Source organism: Mustela putorius, unplaced genomic scaffold (genome assembly GCF_011764305.1).
Source record: "Mustela putorius furo isolate JIRA1106 unplaced genomic scaffold, ASM1176430v1.1 tig00001149_pilon_pilon_pilon, whole genome shotgun sequence".
Taxonomy (NCBI): Eukaryota; Metazoa; Chordata; class Mammalia; order Carnivora; family Mustelidae; genus Mustela; species Mustela putorius.
The window spans coordinates 763,462-780,973 of NW_025421595.1; the positions used below are offsets into that span (position 1 = coordinate 763,462).

At 37.6% G+C, this 17,512-nt stretch overlaps 1 protein-coding gene across 2 annotated transcripts in view; it reads left to right on the top strand.

Annotated features, from left to right (window-relative positions):
* The first annotated feature begins 3,453 nt into the window (after positions 1–3,453).
* The window catches only part of LOC123394025 (neuronal membrane glycoprotein M6-b-like), a 41,757-nt gene continuing 27,698 nt past the window's right edge, over positions 3,454–17,512 (top strand). The window contains exon 1 of one of the 2 annotated variants that reach the window (XM_045087476.1): positions 3,454–3,892. In XM_045087476.1, the coding sequence (XP_044943411.1) occupies positions 3,832–3,892 (61 nt within the window). In that variant the 5' untranslated portion in view covers positions 3,454–3,831. The remainder of the gene's footprint in view (positions 3,893–17,512) is intronic. The other variant, XM_045087477.1, reaches the window with a different exon arrangement.

Genomic DNA, 17,512 nt, shown 5'->3' on the forward strand with positions numbered 1-17,512 from the left:
ATCAATCATTCCAAAAATCCTAGAAATCTATCTGAATGCTGAGAGAATGAAGTGCAAAACATCATTGGAAGGTAGGAGGTTCAGAGATGTGATTCCAAAGAGCAAAGAATTGCTGATGTGGCAAAGGGGAAGAAGCCTAGATTTCAGAGAGCGGGGAAAGAGAGAGAGAGAAAGAGAAAGCAGTGCAACAAGAAAAAGAGTGCGCAAGAGAAACATTTCACCAGAACCTCTGACTGGGAGAACTAGAGCAGGTGATTGCCACAAGTTTTTATAAGAAGCAGAACTCAATGTCTGAATTTTTAGAAGTTGCCGCCATCACTGGGATTGCATCCAGTGGGCCTAGCAGTGCTCCAAGGAGCAGAAGGTGGAACCCTGGGAGTGCACAACATGATCTGAGGATCCCCTGGGATTTGGAGAAAAATAGTTTCCTTGTTGGAATATATTTAGGAGATATGGACAACCTCTTTGGGACTCAAGAGCTGGCAGCACCAGTGGGTGTTCCATTCCTTAACATAGGAGCAGAGACACCAGCTGAGGGCAAAAAACGTTGGTGTTGGCTCTTTGCTGGGCTCTACAATAAACTCCAAGTGCCAGTGTGATTTTGTGAGTGCTTTTATGGGACAAAGAGTCACTGGACACAGCATGGTAAGACCCACCCCCACAGGATCAGCACAGGTCCACACTGTGCCAGGTCACTAAAACCTGGAGGTTTGAAACCCAGCCTTGTCCCTGAAATAAAATACAGGAGCACTGTGCTGCCTGAAAGGTAGGCAAGTTGGATATAGAGAAGAGGAAATCAGGGACTTGACAGAAGCCTGTAACACAAGAGGGGAGATCCCTCTTCTGTGAGAGTGTCTTAACCAGCAGGGGGTGCAAATCTTCCAGTTGCAGGATGAGAGAGAACCATATAATGTGACATGTCAAGTATATATCAATAAAAATTATGCCAATTATGTCAATTGAAAAATAAGAGGAAAACAAATAAGTAACAGGTAATTTGGAATTAACTTTTGTTAATACTGAATTAACTTTTGTTTTGATTTTAATCCTCATTTGAAATACTAGTGATACATTCTGTCACCAACCAACATTTATCATCTTTGTGGCTAAATGGACCTAGTACTATTTACAAAAATACTTTTACACTATTCTAATGGACTACATAATTTAGTTTTCTGTATAGATAGTCACACCACAAACTAATATTTTTCAGAAATCAGCAGATTTAGGCTCACCATACTTCTCTATCTCCTCACTATAAAACAATAATATTTCCTAGACTATTATTTAAGGGACCAATTAATTATAGCATAGTCTTCTTGAATAATAGGAAAAAATAAAGATGAAAAATTAAGGAAAATGTTGAAATTAGTCAAAATGATATCAAAAGTTCCTTCTTGGTTTAACAGACAGAGGTACTGAACATAAGGGTTTAAGGACTATCTAAAACATTAAAAGATCAGATTGCTATATAATTTAAATTTAGTATTTTACACACTTTTCTTTTTAGGCAGCACAGTGCTCCTGAGAACAAAATTCCATCCAGGAATGGAAGTTAAGTAAAGTCAACTAAAAAATTCCATCCAAGGGTGCTAGGGTGGGTCAGTTGGTAAAGTGCCCCACTCTTGAATTATGCTCAGGTCCTGATCTCAAGATTGTGAGATGGAGCACTGGGTGTGGATCCTGCTTAAGATTCTGTACCTCTCTTCACCAGCACCTCTCGAAAAACAACAGTAACAAAAAAGATCCATTCACAGTAAAAGAATAGTTTGGCCTATGGTTATCAATGGTTATCCAGCATTTAACTTTAGTATAAATATATATATTTATCTATATAATTTATATATTATATATTATAAATAAATATTTGTTGGTGCCCCAGCGGCTTGTAGCACATGCGCAGTAATGCTTCTGGGCTCCGCAGTGCTGGCTCGTTGCCTGGGCCACCGATGCCTCAAACCCTTGCCGCTGCCACCGGGTGGCAACGGAGCTCCGGCTGGCCCCCCGCTGGGCCCGCGTGGGGGCCCGGGCGCCCCATGACTTTTTCGGTGCCCAAAAGTTAACACGCCATTAAGATGGCGGCTGGATGCGAGCCAGTAGGTGGAACTTAGGATTTTGTATCTATATGGCTGCGAGTGATTGGTTGTGCAACCTTGGTATATATAGACATGCAGGGGGAGGGGGGGGTTGGAGAGAAGAATCCCAACAGCTATGCAGAAATAAAGCTTGCTTCGCTGAGGTCTCCAGGTCGTTCTTGCTGGCGAGAGCGACGAATATTGTATGATATATAAAATATATAATTTATAACATAATATATAAGTATATAATAGTTCATTATATATACAATAAATATATAATATATAAAATATGTAGTAGATATATACAATAAATTGTATTATACATATAACTGTATATATAATTTATAATATATAATATATATTCTGAGTTTATATTCTAGTATTAATATATTGAGTATATTGAGTTAAATATCCCACTATGTCACTTGAGCTTATATGTATATGTACTCGAGTTTATATACATATTTGGTAGATACACATATAGAGAGAGTATAAAGAAAAAGAGAGTATAAAAGTAAGCTGTTAATAAAATGTTTAAAATATTGAACAGATATTTGTGAAATTTGGAAGCTGTAGCTTAAAACCATAATAAAGGCTCATATGCTTGGATGGGTTGAGCACTTTGATATCTTAATATCTGGGTATGCCTGGATGGAAAGAAAGCTTGTAAAACAAGCATCAAAATAATAGAATAAGTACAACAATCTTTGTGCTGAACATTAAGAATGTTAAAACATAGTGATGACTTTCAATGAGGAGCTCCTGTTAATAAAGTGCTCAGTGAGAAAATCCACTATATTTTGATAGTCATTCCAGAATCTTCCAAAATATTAGCTAGGGATAGCATATTGTTGCATATTATGGTTATTTTTAAAAGAGACAGTGCCTCTTTATGAAATTAGGCTTGAGCTTTTTTTAAAATCACATATTTAGCTATCGACCAAGATATTCATTCTAATAATTAGTATGCTGCTATTGCCATATCCACGTTTGAGTTTTCTTCCCCCTAGAATTTTGTTTCCCTTTTAAGGAAAGGGAAAAGTTTTTATATCTAGTATATATTCTAGAATGAATTGGTTAATCTATCCATTGCATGAAAGAAAAATACTAAGGAAAGCGAATGCAGCAGAGATCCTGGGCTGGTCCTCTGACCTCGGGGTGGGGTCAACGAACTTCAGCCGGCCTGTGATGCCCCTCGAGGGGGTCCCCCAATGAGGGAGGTGTTTGCAGGAATGGAAGCCCGGCATTCTGCAGCGGGAAGAGACAGCCGACCAGCTGAGTCACGTGGTGGGAGGGGGCTCGCACGCGCTCTCTCCCCCCCTCCCTCCCCTTCTCCTCCACATCCCGTCCTCTGATGTCACAAATCTGTTCCTCCCTGGGAGAGCTGATTAGCATTCAGTGGGTGCAGTTGGCCGGGAGCGAGCGGCGGCGCGGGCAGGCGGGCGGGGGCGCGGCCGTCCCCCGGGGAGCCGCAGTGGCACTGGGCGCAGGATGGCCGCGTTCTAACTGGGATCCTCGCTGACGTGCGGCTGCCGGCTCCTTGGCAGCCGTCTTTGTGGACCAGTAGGCAGAGGGGAAACGGACGCTGCCGAGCCTTTTGCATCTTGGAAGGGACTGTAATCTACTGTAGGGAAGAACAGAACCTCTCAATCACGCGGTGTAAATAAGAGACGGAGGGGAGCCCAAAAGAAAAGGAAGAGGAGGGGAAAAGTGTGTGTTGGGGGAGCGGGGAAAAGCATTTTTGGTGGATGGTATGAAGCCAGCCATGGAAACTGCAGCCGAGGAAAATACTGAACAAAGCCAAGAGAGAAAAGGTACCCAGCGCTCTGACAATAGCCTGTTTCCAGCTTTTGACTGGGGTGCTTTCAAAGGGGTAGCCCGGTTTTGTGTCTCTTGGAAAATAGCTCTGAAACAATCCCTCTGGCATGGTCTTGCTTTCAGGGTGGTTTTTGCCTGTAGGCTGATGTTAAATTAATAGAGCAGCCTTCCTTCAGCCCAGTCCTGTTCCAGATTTTACCTACTGTGGATTTCCCAAAAAGATGTATGCACTTAGTCACCTTGAGATGGGGAAACTTTTTTTTTTTCATTAATGGAATGAGTCATAACTTAATTTCGATATTCTGAGTTATATTCCAAGTAGGTGCAATACCTTGTTTCCTCCTAATGACAAGGAAGAACTATTAAATATGCTTTGGTTCTGCTATTGCTATAGTGATTCTCTATATTTCTCTAATTTTCTTATCTAATATGATTGCTATTTTTGTGTATCCAAGTTCTAACTATGACATATAGTAACTACATTAGAAGCTTGAGAGACACAGTATCAACTTAGTCACCTACTGCTGTTTAAAAGAGTTTAAAAGAGAATGTCTTCTACTATGTACAATTTAGAGATTTGATTAATGCAAATAGATAAAGGTCCTGTTCCTTAGACAGAATTTTGGAACATATCATGGTTCTGACATGCAAAGTGGATTTTTTGGAGAAGTGTTTACAGTAAGAAAATGGTAGAAAACAGCAGCAAAAATTAATGTCTTTTCTTAGGTAATAATTGATTTCAAGCTCAATAGCACATAGAATTTTCTCAGCCACTGCTATGTGAAGGGCATCTTTCTGCATTGGAATTTATTTTCCTCATCCAAAGTTACAGATTATCAAAAGGCACAAGAACGTACTCTATACCCACAGAAACTTTATTATTAAGGTTATTTCTCAAGGCTACAGCAAACACTGAACATCTCTAAACATAGTAATTCTTCAAGGTGGAGGCACAAGTGTGTTTTACTTATGAATCTGTACATTGTACTGTCTGAAATTGCTGTTAGTCAACAGTTTTACACCTATAAAAACAGCAATTTCACATAGATCTCAAATTGGCATGTCATTATAGAGACTGTTTTGTATGGGATTTCTTCTGTACATAAGACTTTATGTCTTATAAACAGCAATTTTATTTATAAATTGTTAGTTTATTCCAGTTCTTGCATCAAACCTATCTACTGCAAAACACGAAAAGAAGAAGTTAAAGGCAATTCCTGGAAAAAGAATTTTAAAAGCTACCAAAACTGAAAAATACAGACAAGCAAATATGGTAATTGCAGAAAATCATCACCATCATCATCTTTGTGGTTTCCCAGTTTCCTAGCCCATTTTCATTACCAGTACATATAGTAGGCATTAGACTTATCACTTCACTATTCCTTCAGATTTAATTTTTAATCTTAAATTTAAAAATAAATCAAAGTATGTCAGTTACAGTCTTTGTATGATAATTTCAATGGAATAAACATTTATTTTAAACTTTAAATCTGAAGTGATGGTGGAATGACAAGCATACTCAAACACTTGTTTTCGTGACAATTAGATAAGCCAATCTCTAGAGCAGCATTTTTGGTAGGTCACATTGTGATTACAACCTGTGTTGTTGCAGATCATTAAAATAAATCCCAACTCATATTCTTTTTTTTTTCTTTCAGCAAGGAATTTTACTACTAAATTTAATCCTATACATTTTATCACCTCACATAATTTTATATGTACTCCCCTCTCCTCTTTTCTCATTTTCTTTCAGTTGTTGGCATTAGATTCAATGCCACTCTCTTAATTTGGGGTGTTATTGCAATACTCTGTAGCCTATAAATAAATAGCATTTGATAGTTATTAGAATATAATATATATAAGGATATAATTTAAACTTTTGGATATAAATTGGCCTCAGCTTTTCAAGTTAGTATCCTTTCTGAAGAATTTAGTCTGAACAACATATCTTAACTGCTGTGGTTCACTGATACCTATTTAAGACAACTGTTTCTTTAAAATACATCAGAATGACTTCCTGTTGTAATCCAAAACTGTACCAAGTCCTGAAGAAAGACTGTGTTTGAAACAATTTTATATCCATCACAGAACACAAGTAGGTGACCAAAATTTGTAACTACTTAGTTGATACTCAGGGATTTTAAAAGAAAGGAAAGGATACAAGGTTTCTTAGGGATCGCCCTAAGAAACTGGCAGTTTTAAAATTGATAACTTTAAATTAAATCAAAATGTGATGGTTGAGTAATGATTGATAATATTCACTGTGTAAGCATATGCCAAGGAAGACATCTAAAGAGAAAATATCTAAACAATGGACTCATAGAGAAAACTGTGGCTGGACAGATGTTACCAGTTATAAGTAGGAGTTGTAATACCATCTTCTTTTACTGTTTAGAAAATTTAAATGTGAAATAACAGCTCTGATGATCTATCAATTGCTTTGGGGTCTTTTTTCCCTTTTTTGAAGGGTAACAACTTTGTAGCCTCAGTTCTCACCAGTAGTGTTTCTGGGGCTTTGGTCCTATCTGTATTCCTGAGTTCATTGACATGGTTTATTAGATCTGTGCTTTATATACATACTCACCTCCTTATCAAGATGTTTTCCATAATCTTGCTCTTCTTTTTTGAAAACTTGTCCTTTCTCTCTCTCTCTCTCTTTTTTTTTTTTTTTACAATGGACAGAAAATGGACATTTTCTACATTTTAAAGTTCTGGTTCCTGTTTATTTAACAACTCCTTCAATTTCTTTTCTCTCACATTTTATTATAAGCAGTCAGGAGGAATCAAATATACCTTCCTCAAACACTGGACATAAGTATTATTCAGTCAAGTTCTTTGCATATCATAAAGAAGAATTGTCTTTTCTGTATTGTTCAATAGCATGTTCCTCATTTCCATCTGAGATCTTACTAGAATAGTCTCTTATTGACATATTTCTACCAATACTCTGGTATTGGTTAAGAATATGGAAGCTTTCTTTATAGCTCTTCTTTTTTTCCTTCTGAGCTTTCTTCAGAATTGTCTTCAAGTGTTCATATTTCATTCATTCATGGCAATCTGTGCTTTTTTTTTTTAAACATGTACCTCAAAAACTTCACCAGAATCTCCCCCATTTCCAAAGCCACTTCCACACTTTTAGGTATTTGTTACAGTAGCACTTTCACTTCTCAGAATCAGTATTGTCATGGTCTTCTTTAGATAAACAGGAACAGTAGCACATTGTAGAAACAAGTCCATAGTCAGCAAACTCACCAAAAAGAGTGAGTTTTATGGTTCCATTTTCAGTAGAGAAGTCCCAGATCAGTCAAGCAAAGATAACACAATCAGTCTGGTCTTTTACTATAAGACTATAAATCCCATCGCCAGGCCTCATCCTGATGACTTCATCTAACCCCAAACACAAAGACCCTATCTCCAAATACCATCACTATGGTGCTGGGGCTTCACATATAAATTCAGGGAGGACAGTAACATTCAATCATAAGACTATTGCTTTTTTGCTTTTAACCTAATATTTACTTAATATTTATTAGAGATCTATTTGTTCTGGGTATGTAAGAATACCTTGTTAAGATGAGGGTAAAGTTTTACAGATAAAATAACTATTCAGTTACTTGGAATCGTTTTGGTTAGGGTCAGTGTGAGAGGTTCACAGCCACTATAAGAAGTGAAAGTCAGATCAAACCATAAGGTAATTTAATCTTCTGGTTCTTTGCACTAGCCCACTTCTTAATTTTTAGAAAATGTTACATAACTTATATCTGAGAGATGTCTTGAGCAAGAAATTTTTTTTAAATCTAGGGAAGGTTGAGGCTTACGAAGTTTTTAGAATTCTGAATTGACATTACTGAACTAGAATCTAGATTATTTCTTTAGGAGGCACAGAAGCATAGAACATATCTGAGGGAACTCAAAAGAAACTCTTGCTGAGCTAACCACTATTGACCCCAAAAAAGGAACCAAATGTCCAAATCACAGTAATATAATATGGTATTTTCAGAAGTGTGCACTATGGAGTCAAAATTTCCCAGGTCCATACCGAGGATTCTCTACCCTTTTGCTGAATGCTTGTGGTCAAGTGATTTACCATCTCATTGCCCTTGGTTTCTTCATTTGTAAAAAATAGAATGATAGACATACCTATATCTTTCTGTGGTTATGACAGCTAAAAAAACAGGTACAGTGCATTTAACATGATGATAAAGGCTTTGTGAGATTTTAAGTATACCGAGTCAGGACACTTGATTGTTAGGTCCTTATTCTTAGTGATCTTATGTGCACAGTAGAGGGTTATATGCTCACCCATACGTGAAATAATTACCCATTTCAATGTCAGAATTATCTTTTTTATCTTTACTATTTGTAGCACTGCAGAGGAACATAACCCCTTACAGAATTTATGGGATTCTCAGACATAAATTGGCCATATCAACTTTATGGTTTTTTAGGGATTTCAAGATTTGAATCAACAAGTTACTATATACCTACTTTGTCCTAAACAAATTTAGAGAATATTTTCTTCCCTGATCTTCATTGAATATTGAGAAATACAATATTATCACATAGGGACCTGACTCCACAAAGCCACTGTGTATCTCAGTAAGTAATGGTGTAACCCTAAACCAGCAACCTTTTTTCTATAACACTGAAAGGCAACTGGAGCAGGATGTAATCTATAACATTCTAGGACTGTAAGGTACATTTATTTCTCCAAAGTGCTGGGTGTGACAGAATATTTATTTCTCCAAAGTGCTGGGTATGACAGATGGTGTGACAGAATATTGCAGACATCGATAAGAAGGCAGCAATTTCACCATAGAATCAGAAAACTTCAGGATTATTTGTCACATTCTTCAGGACTTGGGCTGAGTACCATTATGAAGTGTGCACCTTTATTCATTTTTTTCTTATCAGTTAGCAATTATATTGTACTTTTGGTTTGAAAATGAAGTAGGCATAAAGAAAAATATTGTGAGAAACGAAATTTTTAGTATAGAATTAGTGTCTGCCTAAAATGACAATTTTAGGAGTAGAGGAGAGAAAGCATGGTGGGAAAAATGAAATAAAAACATTTTGATGGTTTATATAAATTTAAATTCAAAATCAGAGGTTGAGATTCAATAAATTTTCCATTTACCATGCTGAGTTAAGAAACTTCATATAAAGGACTGCATTTTGATAGCAAACGTATGTATCTATGCCAGTATTAGTTTAACTCTATGGCAAAACAATAAATAAAACTGCTAATATACAACATTTCCTGGATATAAAGACACTGACTCTTTACCACCTGAAATTAGCAGTGAACAGCAGGGCTGAAATGGAAATGTGCAGGAATCACTGGATGTACTTAGGTTCAAAGAACGACCAGTACAGTCTATGCCTATCTGGGATACAATGCTAGCTTCAAACATTGTATATATCTATATATAACATAGATATTATATAGCTATAATGTTATTTGGGATGGCACATAAACACATTTATGTTTTTCTTGATGTATTAACTATTTCATATGGGTTTGGACAGAAGTGGCCCTTAAAGGATTTTAGTGAACTTTTTTTCTCTCTCCTTCTCCATTTCACCTCATCTTTTACCTATCTTCTCCCTTTTCCCTTTTTTGTCACCTTAAAGGAACAGTGTACAGTGAGATTTGTCTTTGAGTTGACCAGAGTATTTCCAATGTCCAAAGAAATAATGAAGAAGGGTATTAACACATGTATGTCACAGGGCTGAGAACTGTGCCAGCAGTAACCTTACCTCTGAGAATACAGTGGGTACTTCCAAATGTCTTTCTGGCCCTTCTGATTTATATTTCTCTGTTTTAACATCAGTAGATACTTTTGAGAAGGAAAGAATCAAAGCCAATAAATAGCCTCTTTCTTGTCTACTCGGGTCTGGTTTGTCTCCCTCCTGATCCCATCTTGTTTCAGTTTTCCCTTCCCTACTTCCCACAACCCCTAACCCTGCCTCTCAAATTCCTCATATCAGGGAGACCATATGATAGTTGTCTTTCTCCAATTGACTTATTTTGCTCAGCATAATACCCTCCAGTTCCATCCATGTCTTTGCAAATGGCAAGACTTCATTTCTTTTAATGGCTGCATAGTATTCCATTGTCTATATATACCATATCTTCTTTATCCATTCACCTGTTGATGGACATCTATGTTCTTTCCATAGTTTGCCTATTGTGGACATTTCTGCATGAATATTGCAGTGCATGTGCCCCTTCAGATTAGCATAACTAATTTTATTATACAAAAGCAATACAGTGAAAAAATTGAGAACATGACAATATTTTTTAAGGTTTTATTTATTTATTTGACAGAGAGAGATCACAAGTAGGCAGAGAAGCAGGCAGAGAGAGAGGGGGAAGCAGGCTCCCTGCCAAGCAGAGAGCACAATGTGGGTCTCGATCCAAGGACCATGAAATCATGACCTGAGCTGAAGGCAAGAGGCTAACCCACTTAGCCACACAGGCGCCCTGAGGGCATGCCAGTACTTTGATGAAGAGTTTTGATGTTACAGACCTATTTCATAGGGCTGCAGAGACCCAGTCTTGATAAAATGTATAATTCACCCCATGACTCCAATTGGAGTTGTTGGAACTGGCAGGATCTAAGCACCTGGAAAAGGTAAGAAATGCAGACCTGCTTTTTTTTTTTTTTTTAAGATTTTATTTATTTGAGAGAGAGAGACAGTGAGAGAGAACATGAGCGAGAAGAAGGTCAGAGAGAGAAGCAGATTCCCCGTGGAGCTGGGAGCCCAATGCAGGACTCGATCCGGAGACTCTGGGATCATGACCTGAGCCAAAACAGTTGTCCAACCAACTGAGCCACCCAGGCATCCCAGACCTGCCTTTTTTTATAGAATCAGCATTTTAATGAGATCCCAAAGGGATATATATTCACATTGAAATTTGAGAACCACTGTTCTTTCAGAGGGGCCTGTAGAATTTTCTTACAAAGGGCCAGATAGTAAATATCTATGGTAGTTCTCTGCCTTTTAACTGCACCAATTGACAATTAAAAAAAAAAAAAAAAACGAGTGACTATCTGCCAATAAAACTCTTCATGTTTCACAAGATCTTCTTTTGAATTTTTCTCCTTACTCGAGTTTAATTTTTTTCTTTTTTTTTTTTTATGTTTTCTTTTTCTTTTCTTTCATTTTCCCTCTCTTTCTTCCTTCCTTTTCTTCCAACATTTTACAAATGCAAATACCATTCTTGACAGGGTTGTTTTGATCCCTGCATCACAGTTTGCCACTTCCTGCTCTATAATACTTCTTAATTATGACTGGTCATTGAAACCATATGAAGAGCTTTAAAAAACAAACTCATACATTCTGTCCATAGAACTTCTGAGGTAATTGATAAGGTGAAGCCTGAGCTTTAGGATTTTTAAAATATTCTCCAGATGATTCTAATGAACTGATTTTTAATACATTTTATTTGAAATTAATTTTGTTATAAGCATTTTTTTTATTTAAAAATTAGCATTTGGCAGTGCTGCCAAATATCTCAGACAAGGATTGTACAGAATGAACAGAGCAAAGTTTCTCACCCTTGGGCACTACTGACATTAGCTCTGCCTGTGACTCTTCACAGGGACAGCCTGAGTCACGAATGCTGTTCCTTTCTAGAGATACCTTCTCTTTTGTAGGGGCCATACTGTGCATTGTACAGTGTTAGCAGCATGCCTGACCTTTATCCACTGGCATCCAGTAACACCATTCCCTGCCACAAAGTAACAAACAAAAATATCTTCAGATATTATTTAATGTCCTCTGAGCCATACTCACCCCTACTGAGAACTGCCATGTAGACCATTTTGAATCAGGGAGGCCTATGTACATTCACTTTTGCTTCTGTATGTCAAATTCTTTCCACCTCTATTTTCCTGTTGCTGGTTGTCTAAAAGATGTAAACTTGGCGTGTTTTCTTTTTAATTTTGTGGCTCATTATAAATCAGTAAAGTAGATAGGAATGCTGTTTATCGGGATGTGTGTGTGTGCGTGTGTGCGTGTGTGTGTGTGTATGACATTCGTTCCCTAAGGAAGAATATAGCCGTTGTTAACTCCTGGACCTCCTTTTGAGCCAGCATTAAATCTGCTGCCAGGATTAGAGACACTTAGGGCAGATCATTAGGCCTTTGTGAATTTATAGCCATGGCAACAACTATCTGCAAGCCTGAGGACAAAATGTGTTTTATTTTGTTGTTCTGCACAAAAAGTCTCAGGAATGCTGGAGACAAAGTAGCCATTGAGAGTTAGAGGCACTGATCCATGTTTTTTCTCCCTACTATGTAGTTTATATTTGAACTGTGTTAGGCTAATGCACACTGAAGTTTTTGTGTGAATTCAAACCTAAAATTCTCTTTAGCCAGAAACTAGGTAAATGAAGGCTTATGATATTATTAGCCCAATGTAGATTTTTAATATTTGGTGAGACGTACTGAGAATTTATATTAAAATATAGTAGACTGATATTTGTTTTATTTTAAATGAAGAAGAGATAATCATCAAAACTGCTTTCCTTACTTTTTCTATTTCATGTTAACTAATATTGCCATTGCTGCTTTGATGCTTGGGAAAACTCCATCTGTGGATTTCTAAGTGTACCCAAGAAAGCATTGATGTTCCTAGCTAGGATTAACTTTGAACAGTAGGCTGCTCTGCTGATATTTAGTACCACCTTCACATTTGAAAACATTAGCCCTACCCATGACTCTTCATAGTGGGAAAAGCCTGAGTCACAAGTCCATTTACTTTCTAGAGGCACCCTTAGCACCATGGAGGAGGGGACAGTGAGGCTGCCTTTCTCAGGACCTACTCTGGTAAAGCACTAAAGCATCTTTGCTCTTCTGAGAGGAGCAATATATGTGTGGCTCAGAGATGGCACCAGTTACATTCTTTTCACATAGCTAAACAATTTGGTTGTCTTCTTTGCAGATCTTGGAACTTGCCATTTGATTGGCAAATGGGTAGAAAATTGTGGCAAGTCCAGTGGGCTGCCTCTTAAGGAGAAAACTGAAAACAGGCTTCAGCACAAAAGCCTTTCAAATAGACTCAGGACATGCCTCCTCCCCCGCCAAGAACTGGGGAGATGGGAATTTTGACCAAAATGGGCTTCTCAAACTCTCCTACAGACACAAATCCCCTGATGCCTTATTAGAATGCTGACTTTGATTCAGCTGACCCAGGGTAGGGCCCAAGACTGCATTATTCTCAAGTTCCCTGATGAAGTTGATGTTCCTCATCCAAAAACTATGCTTTGCAAAGCAAAGGGTCTGAGTCACTTTCAAGTGATAAGTGGTCCACTCATGTCTTGTCTTGGTCTCTGAAAGTTCTCGTTGCCATCCAACAGCAGCTGACAGCATCCAACTTTAACTCTTTGGGGCTATAAACACAGGAATCCAGTTACCCACTGGAAACCTTCCCTTAAGATGACGTGCAGTGTCCTCAATCTCAACGTGTCTAAAACTGAACTCATCATTTTGGTTCTCCAAACCTAGCCCTCTTCTGATCAACCCTAGCTTAAGGAAGAGAACAGCACCCATCCAGTTACCCACACGAGACAATTAAGAATCCTCCTTGGTACTCACCAGTCCATCCTCAGCCTCACCAGCAAATCCATACCAAGTTGTGCCCATTTGACATGTTAAACATCTCTCAGACTCTCCATTTCTTCAGCTTCCCTTGCCGCTACCCCAGTCCAGGCTCCTGCCATCTTTCACCTGAATTATTACAGTGTGCTCCTGGTCCTCTACACATCTACTCTGTCCCTTTCACAGCAGCCAGACTGCTCTTGTACAACACAAAGTATTCACTGTGCATAAAAATGTTCCAAGGCTTCACCTGCTTCTGAGGCTAAAACCAGAATCCTTAATGCCACTTAGAAAGCCCTGAGTGATCAAGCTCCAGTAGACCGCTTGTGCCCTTTCCATGCTTTTCATATATTCTGTGCAGTTTTTTACCTGATTCAAGAAGGAGAGGAAATGTGGTCCCTGTTATTCCACTTTGGTCAGAAACCAGAAACAGAGGTTCTCAAAATTAAGCACCACCAAAAGTACACAGAAGGTTTATTAAAAAACAGACTACTGGATTAACTCCCAGTTTCTGATTTAGTTGTTTTTGAGTGGGGCCCAAGATTTCCCACTTTTAGTGTGTGGTTCATACTCTGAGTACCACTGCTTCCAGATATGGGTCTGCAAATTTTTACTATAGAGATAGAGTCTTAGGCTTTATAAGACATGAACTCTCTTTTGACTATTCAACTCTGCCATGTGAAAAAAGAGTCACAATTTGTAAGTAAGTAGGCATACCTCTGTTCCAATAAAACTTTATTTACAAAAATATAGGCTACAGTTTGACTACCACTGTTTTAGGAGAAACTTAACATTGATTCTGTCAGGAGTAACAATAGTACTTGTTGCCAACTTTCAGAGCAAAGGACAAATCATTAATTGTAGCACATGGGGAATACTTTCACAGAGTCTGATGGTCACTGTACTCAGAATGACATGGTAGGGAAGATTATGTTTGCATTTCTAGGCTTGTATTTCTAACACTATGAAACAGAACACTACTATGTACATACGTTATAAGAAAACCTACATCTCCGTCCCAGGATACACCCAGGAATGTCTACATAATGTTCAGGGCTTCTAAAAAATTAAAATAAAAACCTACATCTCCGTCCCAGGATACACCCAGGAATGTCTACATAATGTTCAGGGCTTCTAAAAAATTAAAATTTTAAAAACTTATTTAATATTTTACATAATTAAACTGAGAAAACAAAGACTCGTTCAATGGCTCAGTTGTTAAACGAAAATATGTCCTATGTGAATAAACAGGCCACAAGCACATGTACATGCACATGAGGCCAGCCTAAAAAAAGAACACCATCATGGACTCTAGCACCATGTCTATAACATACATATGATACACATGAATACATGAATTTCTGTTCAAAAATTCTATAAATTTAGAAGCATTCCTAGTATCAATATCAGATTTAGACAATATCTTTAACGTTTTCTTGTTACCTCTGTGCATCAATTTTGATTTTTTTGGAATGAGGTGTAGCATATAGCCAGATTCTCCTGGGTTCAAACATATCTTAACACACTACAGATAGAGATACTTTCTAGACTCACAACTTAAAAGCGGGGGTATGTGGCTGCTCAGATATGAACTACAGAAGCAATTTTAAACCTGCAGAGAACTGATCAACAAAATAAAAAGAAGCTCTCCATTTTGCTATATTATTTCATATATTTCCCTTTATTATAACAGAAGTTTCTTGTCTTATTTGCAGTTAGGATCCATGAGAGTTTTTTCTGTATTTGTTGCAATAAGATGATCAATATATTGACTTCTGGGAGCCAGAATTCCTATAGTTATAAATAAAATCATCTACTAAAAATGCAAGAGTTTTGGAAGTGCTTTGTATCAGCTGAGAAGGTATGAGTCTTAGAAGAGATATCCCAAATTCTTCAGTCCCTGGTTTTCTCTGCCAAAACTAGATCCATGGAATGGGGTATCTAAAATCCTGAGAGAGATAAATCAAAGGAAAATATGAACCTTTTTCTAGTGCTAAATCTGGGACTGAATGTCATCATTTTTATAACTCCATTTGTCTTTCTGAGCCGGGGAGCAGCTCCAATCTTATTCTCTAAAGCTTTGGATGAAAGACTGTTTTGAAGTGGCAGCTGTGCATTTGGAAGGCTGAGTTCTGTTGTTAATGGGCAAGCATGGCATGCCACCTCACCTCACCCTAACTCAGAACAATGAGGAAGGAAGTGGGCTTACTATAGTGTGTGTGCACCAAAAATATGCAGGAAGTAATGAGCATTCTATCAGATTATATGGCAGTCCTGGTATGTCAGCTCTATATATATCCTGCATACTAGATCTTTCTGCATAAAATTCTTTCTGACCTCCTCCAGTATAAATCATCATCCCTCATCTTCTTCCTTCTCTGCTCACCATCACTGGCTCTCCAGCAGTCTGTATTTTGGCCCTTATCACGCTACTGTAATAATTGTTGTTTGCCTGCCTCTAGTGTTACACTGATCTCCTTTAACACAAAGATGTCTTATTTCATAGTGTATCCTCAGTGCCAAGCACAGTGCTGGGCATCCACCAATTCTGTTAAAAAGTGTGAATTGTATTGTTCAAAGGAGAACCCAGTTATTATTTAACTCACATCAATGAAAATTGAATTATTTTACAAGTCAAAAATGTGATTTTACAAAGTACTGTTTGGCAGTCATGGAATGCTCTCTGATATTGCACCTATGGAATATGACCAGCACCACTAAATTGATTTTTTAAATTTAATTTTATATAATTTAAATAACTACATATGCTAGTGCCTATAATACTGAATAGCACAGTCCCGAGGCCACACATCTCTGTCCAATGAAGACCAGCTGTAACTTCATTAGCTAGGAAAGCAGGCAATATCTAGTTCTTCACACCATTCTACAATGGGTGAGAGGGTGAACAACACCAAATCAACAGGTTTTTTATGTAGCGGAACATAAGGCTAAGAGTTACAGTTTTTCTTGCTTTGGGAGTGTGGGGAGAATTTGGACTTTCGATTGCCTTCTCCACTCACCTTGTTTCCAAGAAATTTGTATGACAGGATAAGATGGAAGTCCATCTTCCATGATGTTAGTTCTCAAGTTCCAAAGATCTTGAAGGTAGGGACCTGATGGTAAAATTGAATTGTATTGTACACTGGTTCGCATTATATGTAGTTTCATATATCCGTTTTAGGTAGGTTGGTCTTCATGACAACAGTCAACCATCTTTTGAAATAAAACAAAGCACACTTTCATATGAAGGCCTAAGATATTTTGTTTTCCAGTGAATTGAAGAGAAATCTGGTTTATGTCACCTCTGCTTTATGCTGGGTAGTCATTCCCTGTCTACTGTAAAGACCATTTAGGAAAAGTAAATTTAGCTACATAATGTGCTTGTCTTGAAGTATTGAACAATTCTTCATCACAGTTAAATAGCATAATGAATTCAGCTGGGTTCTCTGACAACAATTAAAAGTTTGGATAATCCTAAACAAGGGATGGAAGTCAGGAGAGGTACTGACATTGCCCCAAAGCCAATGCCACTTCAACTGAAACATAAATGTCTCTTAACTGAAAATATAACCTGACCCTATCCTTTTGAGAGGGTAGAGAGCTTTATAAAATCTTAAGTAAAAGATTTATTTTGAAAATGATCATCTGTATTTCTCAAGATTTGGCTTGAATTTCAACTTTTTCATTTCACTTTATTGATGTTCATTTTGTCTTTTCTTTTTCTTCTATTCCTTTAACTTCACCTATTAGTTATGGGTTCTTAATCTGAACACTCATATCAGAGAAGACAGGTAGAAATTGGGGAGGATGAGGAGACAGGAATAAACTGTGGTGTTGGCAAGACTGGAGAGACCTTTTTATTAAAAAGTTGAGGGAATTTGATGTTAACATGAATGAAACTTGAGTGGATTTTGGTGACCTTATACTTGTATGGACCAAAAGACCCTTCATTTTTCCAAAATAACTATTTTGATATTTTTTGAACCCAACAACAGTATGATTACTATG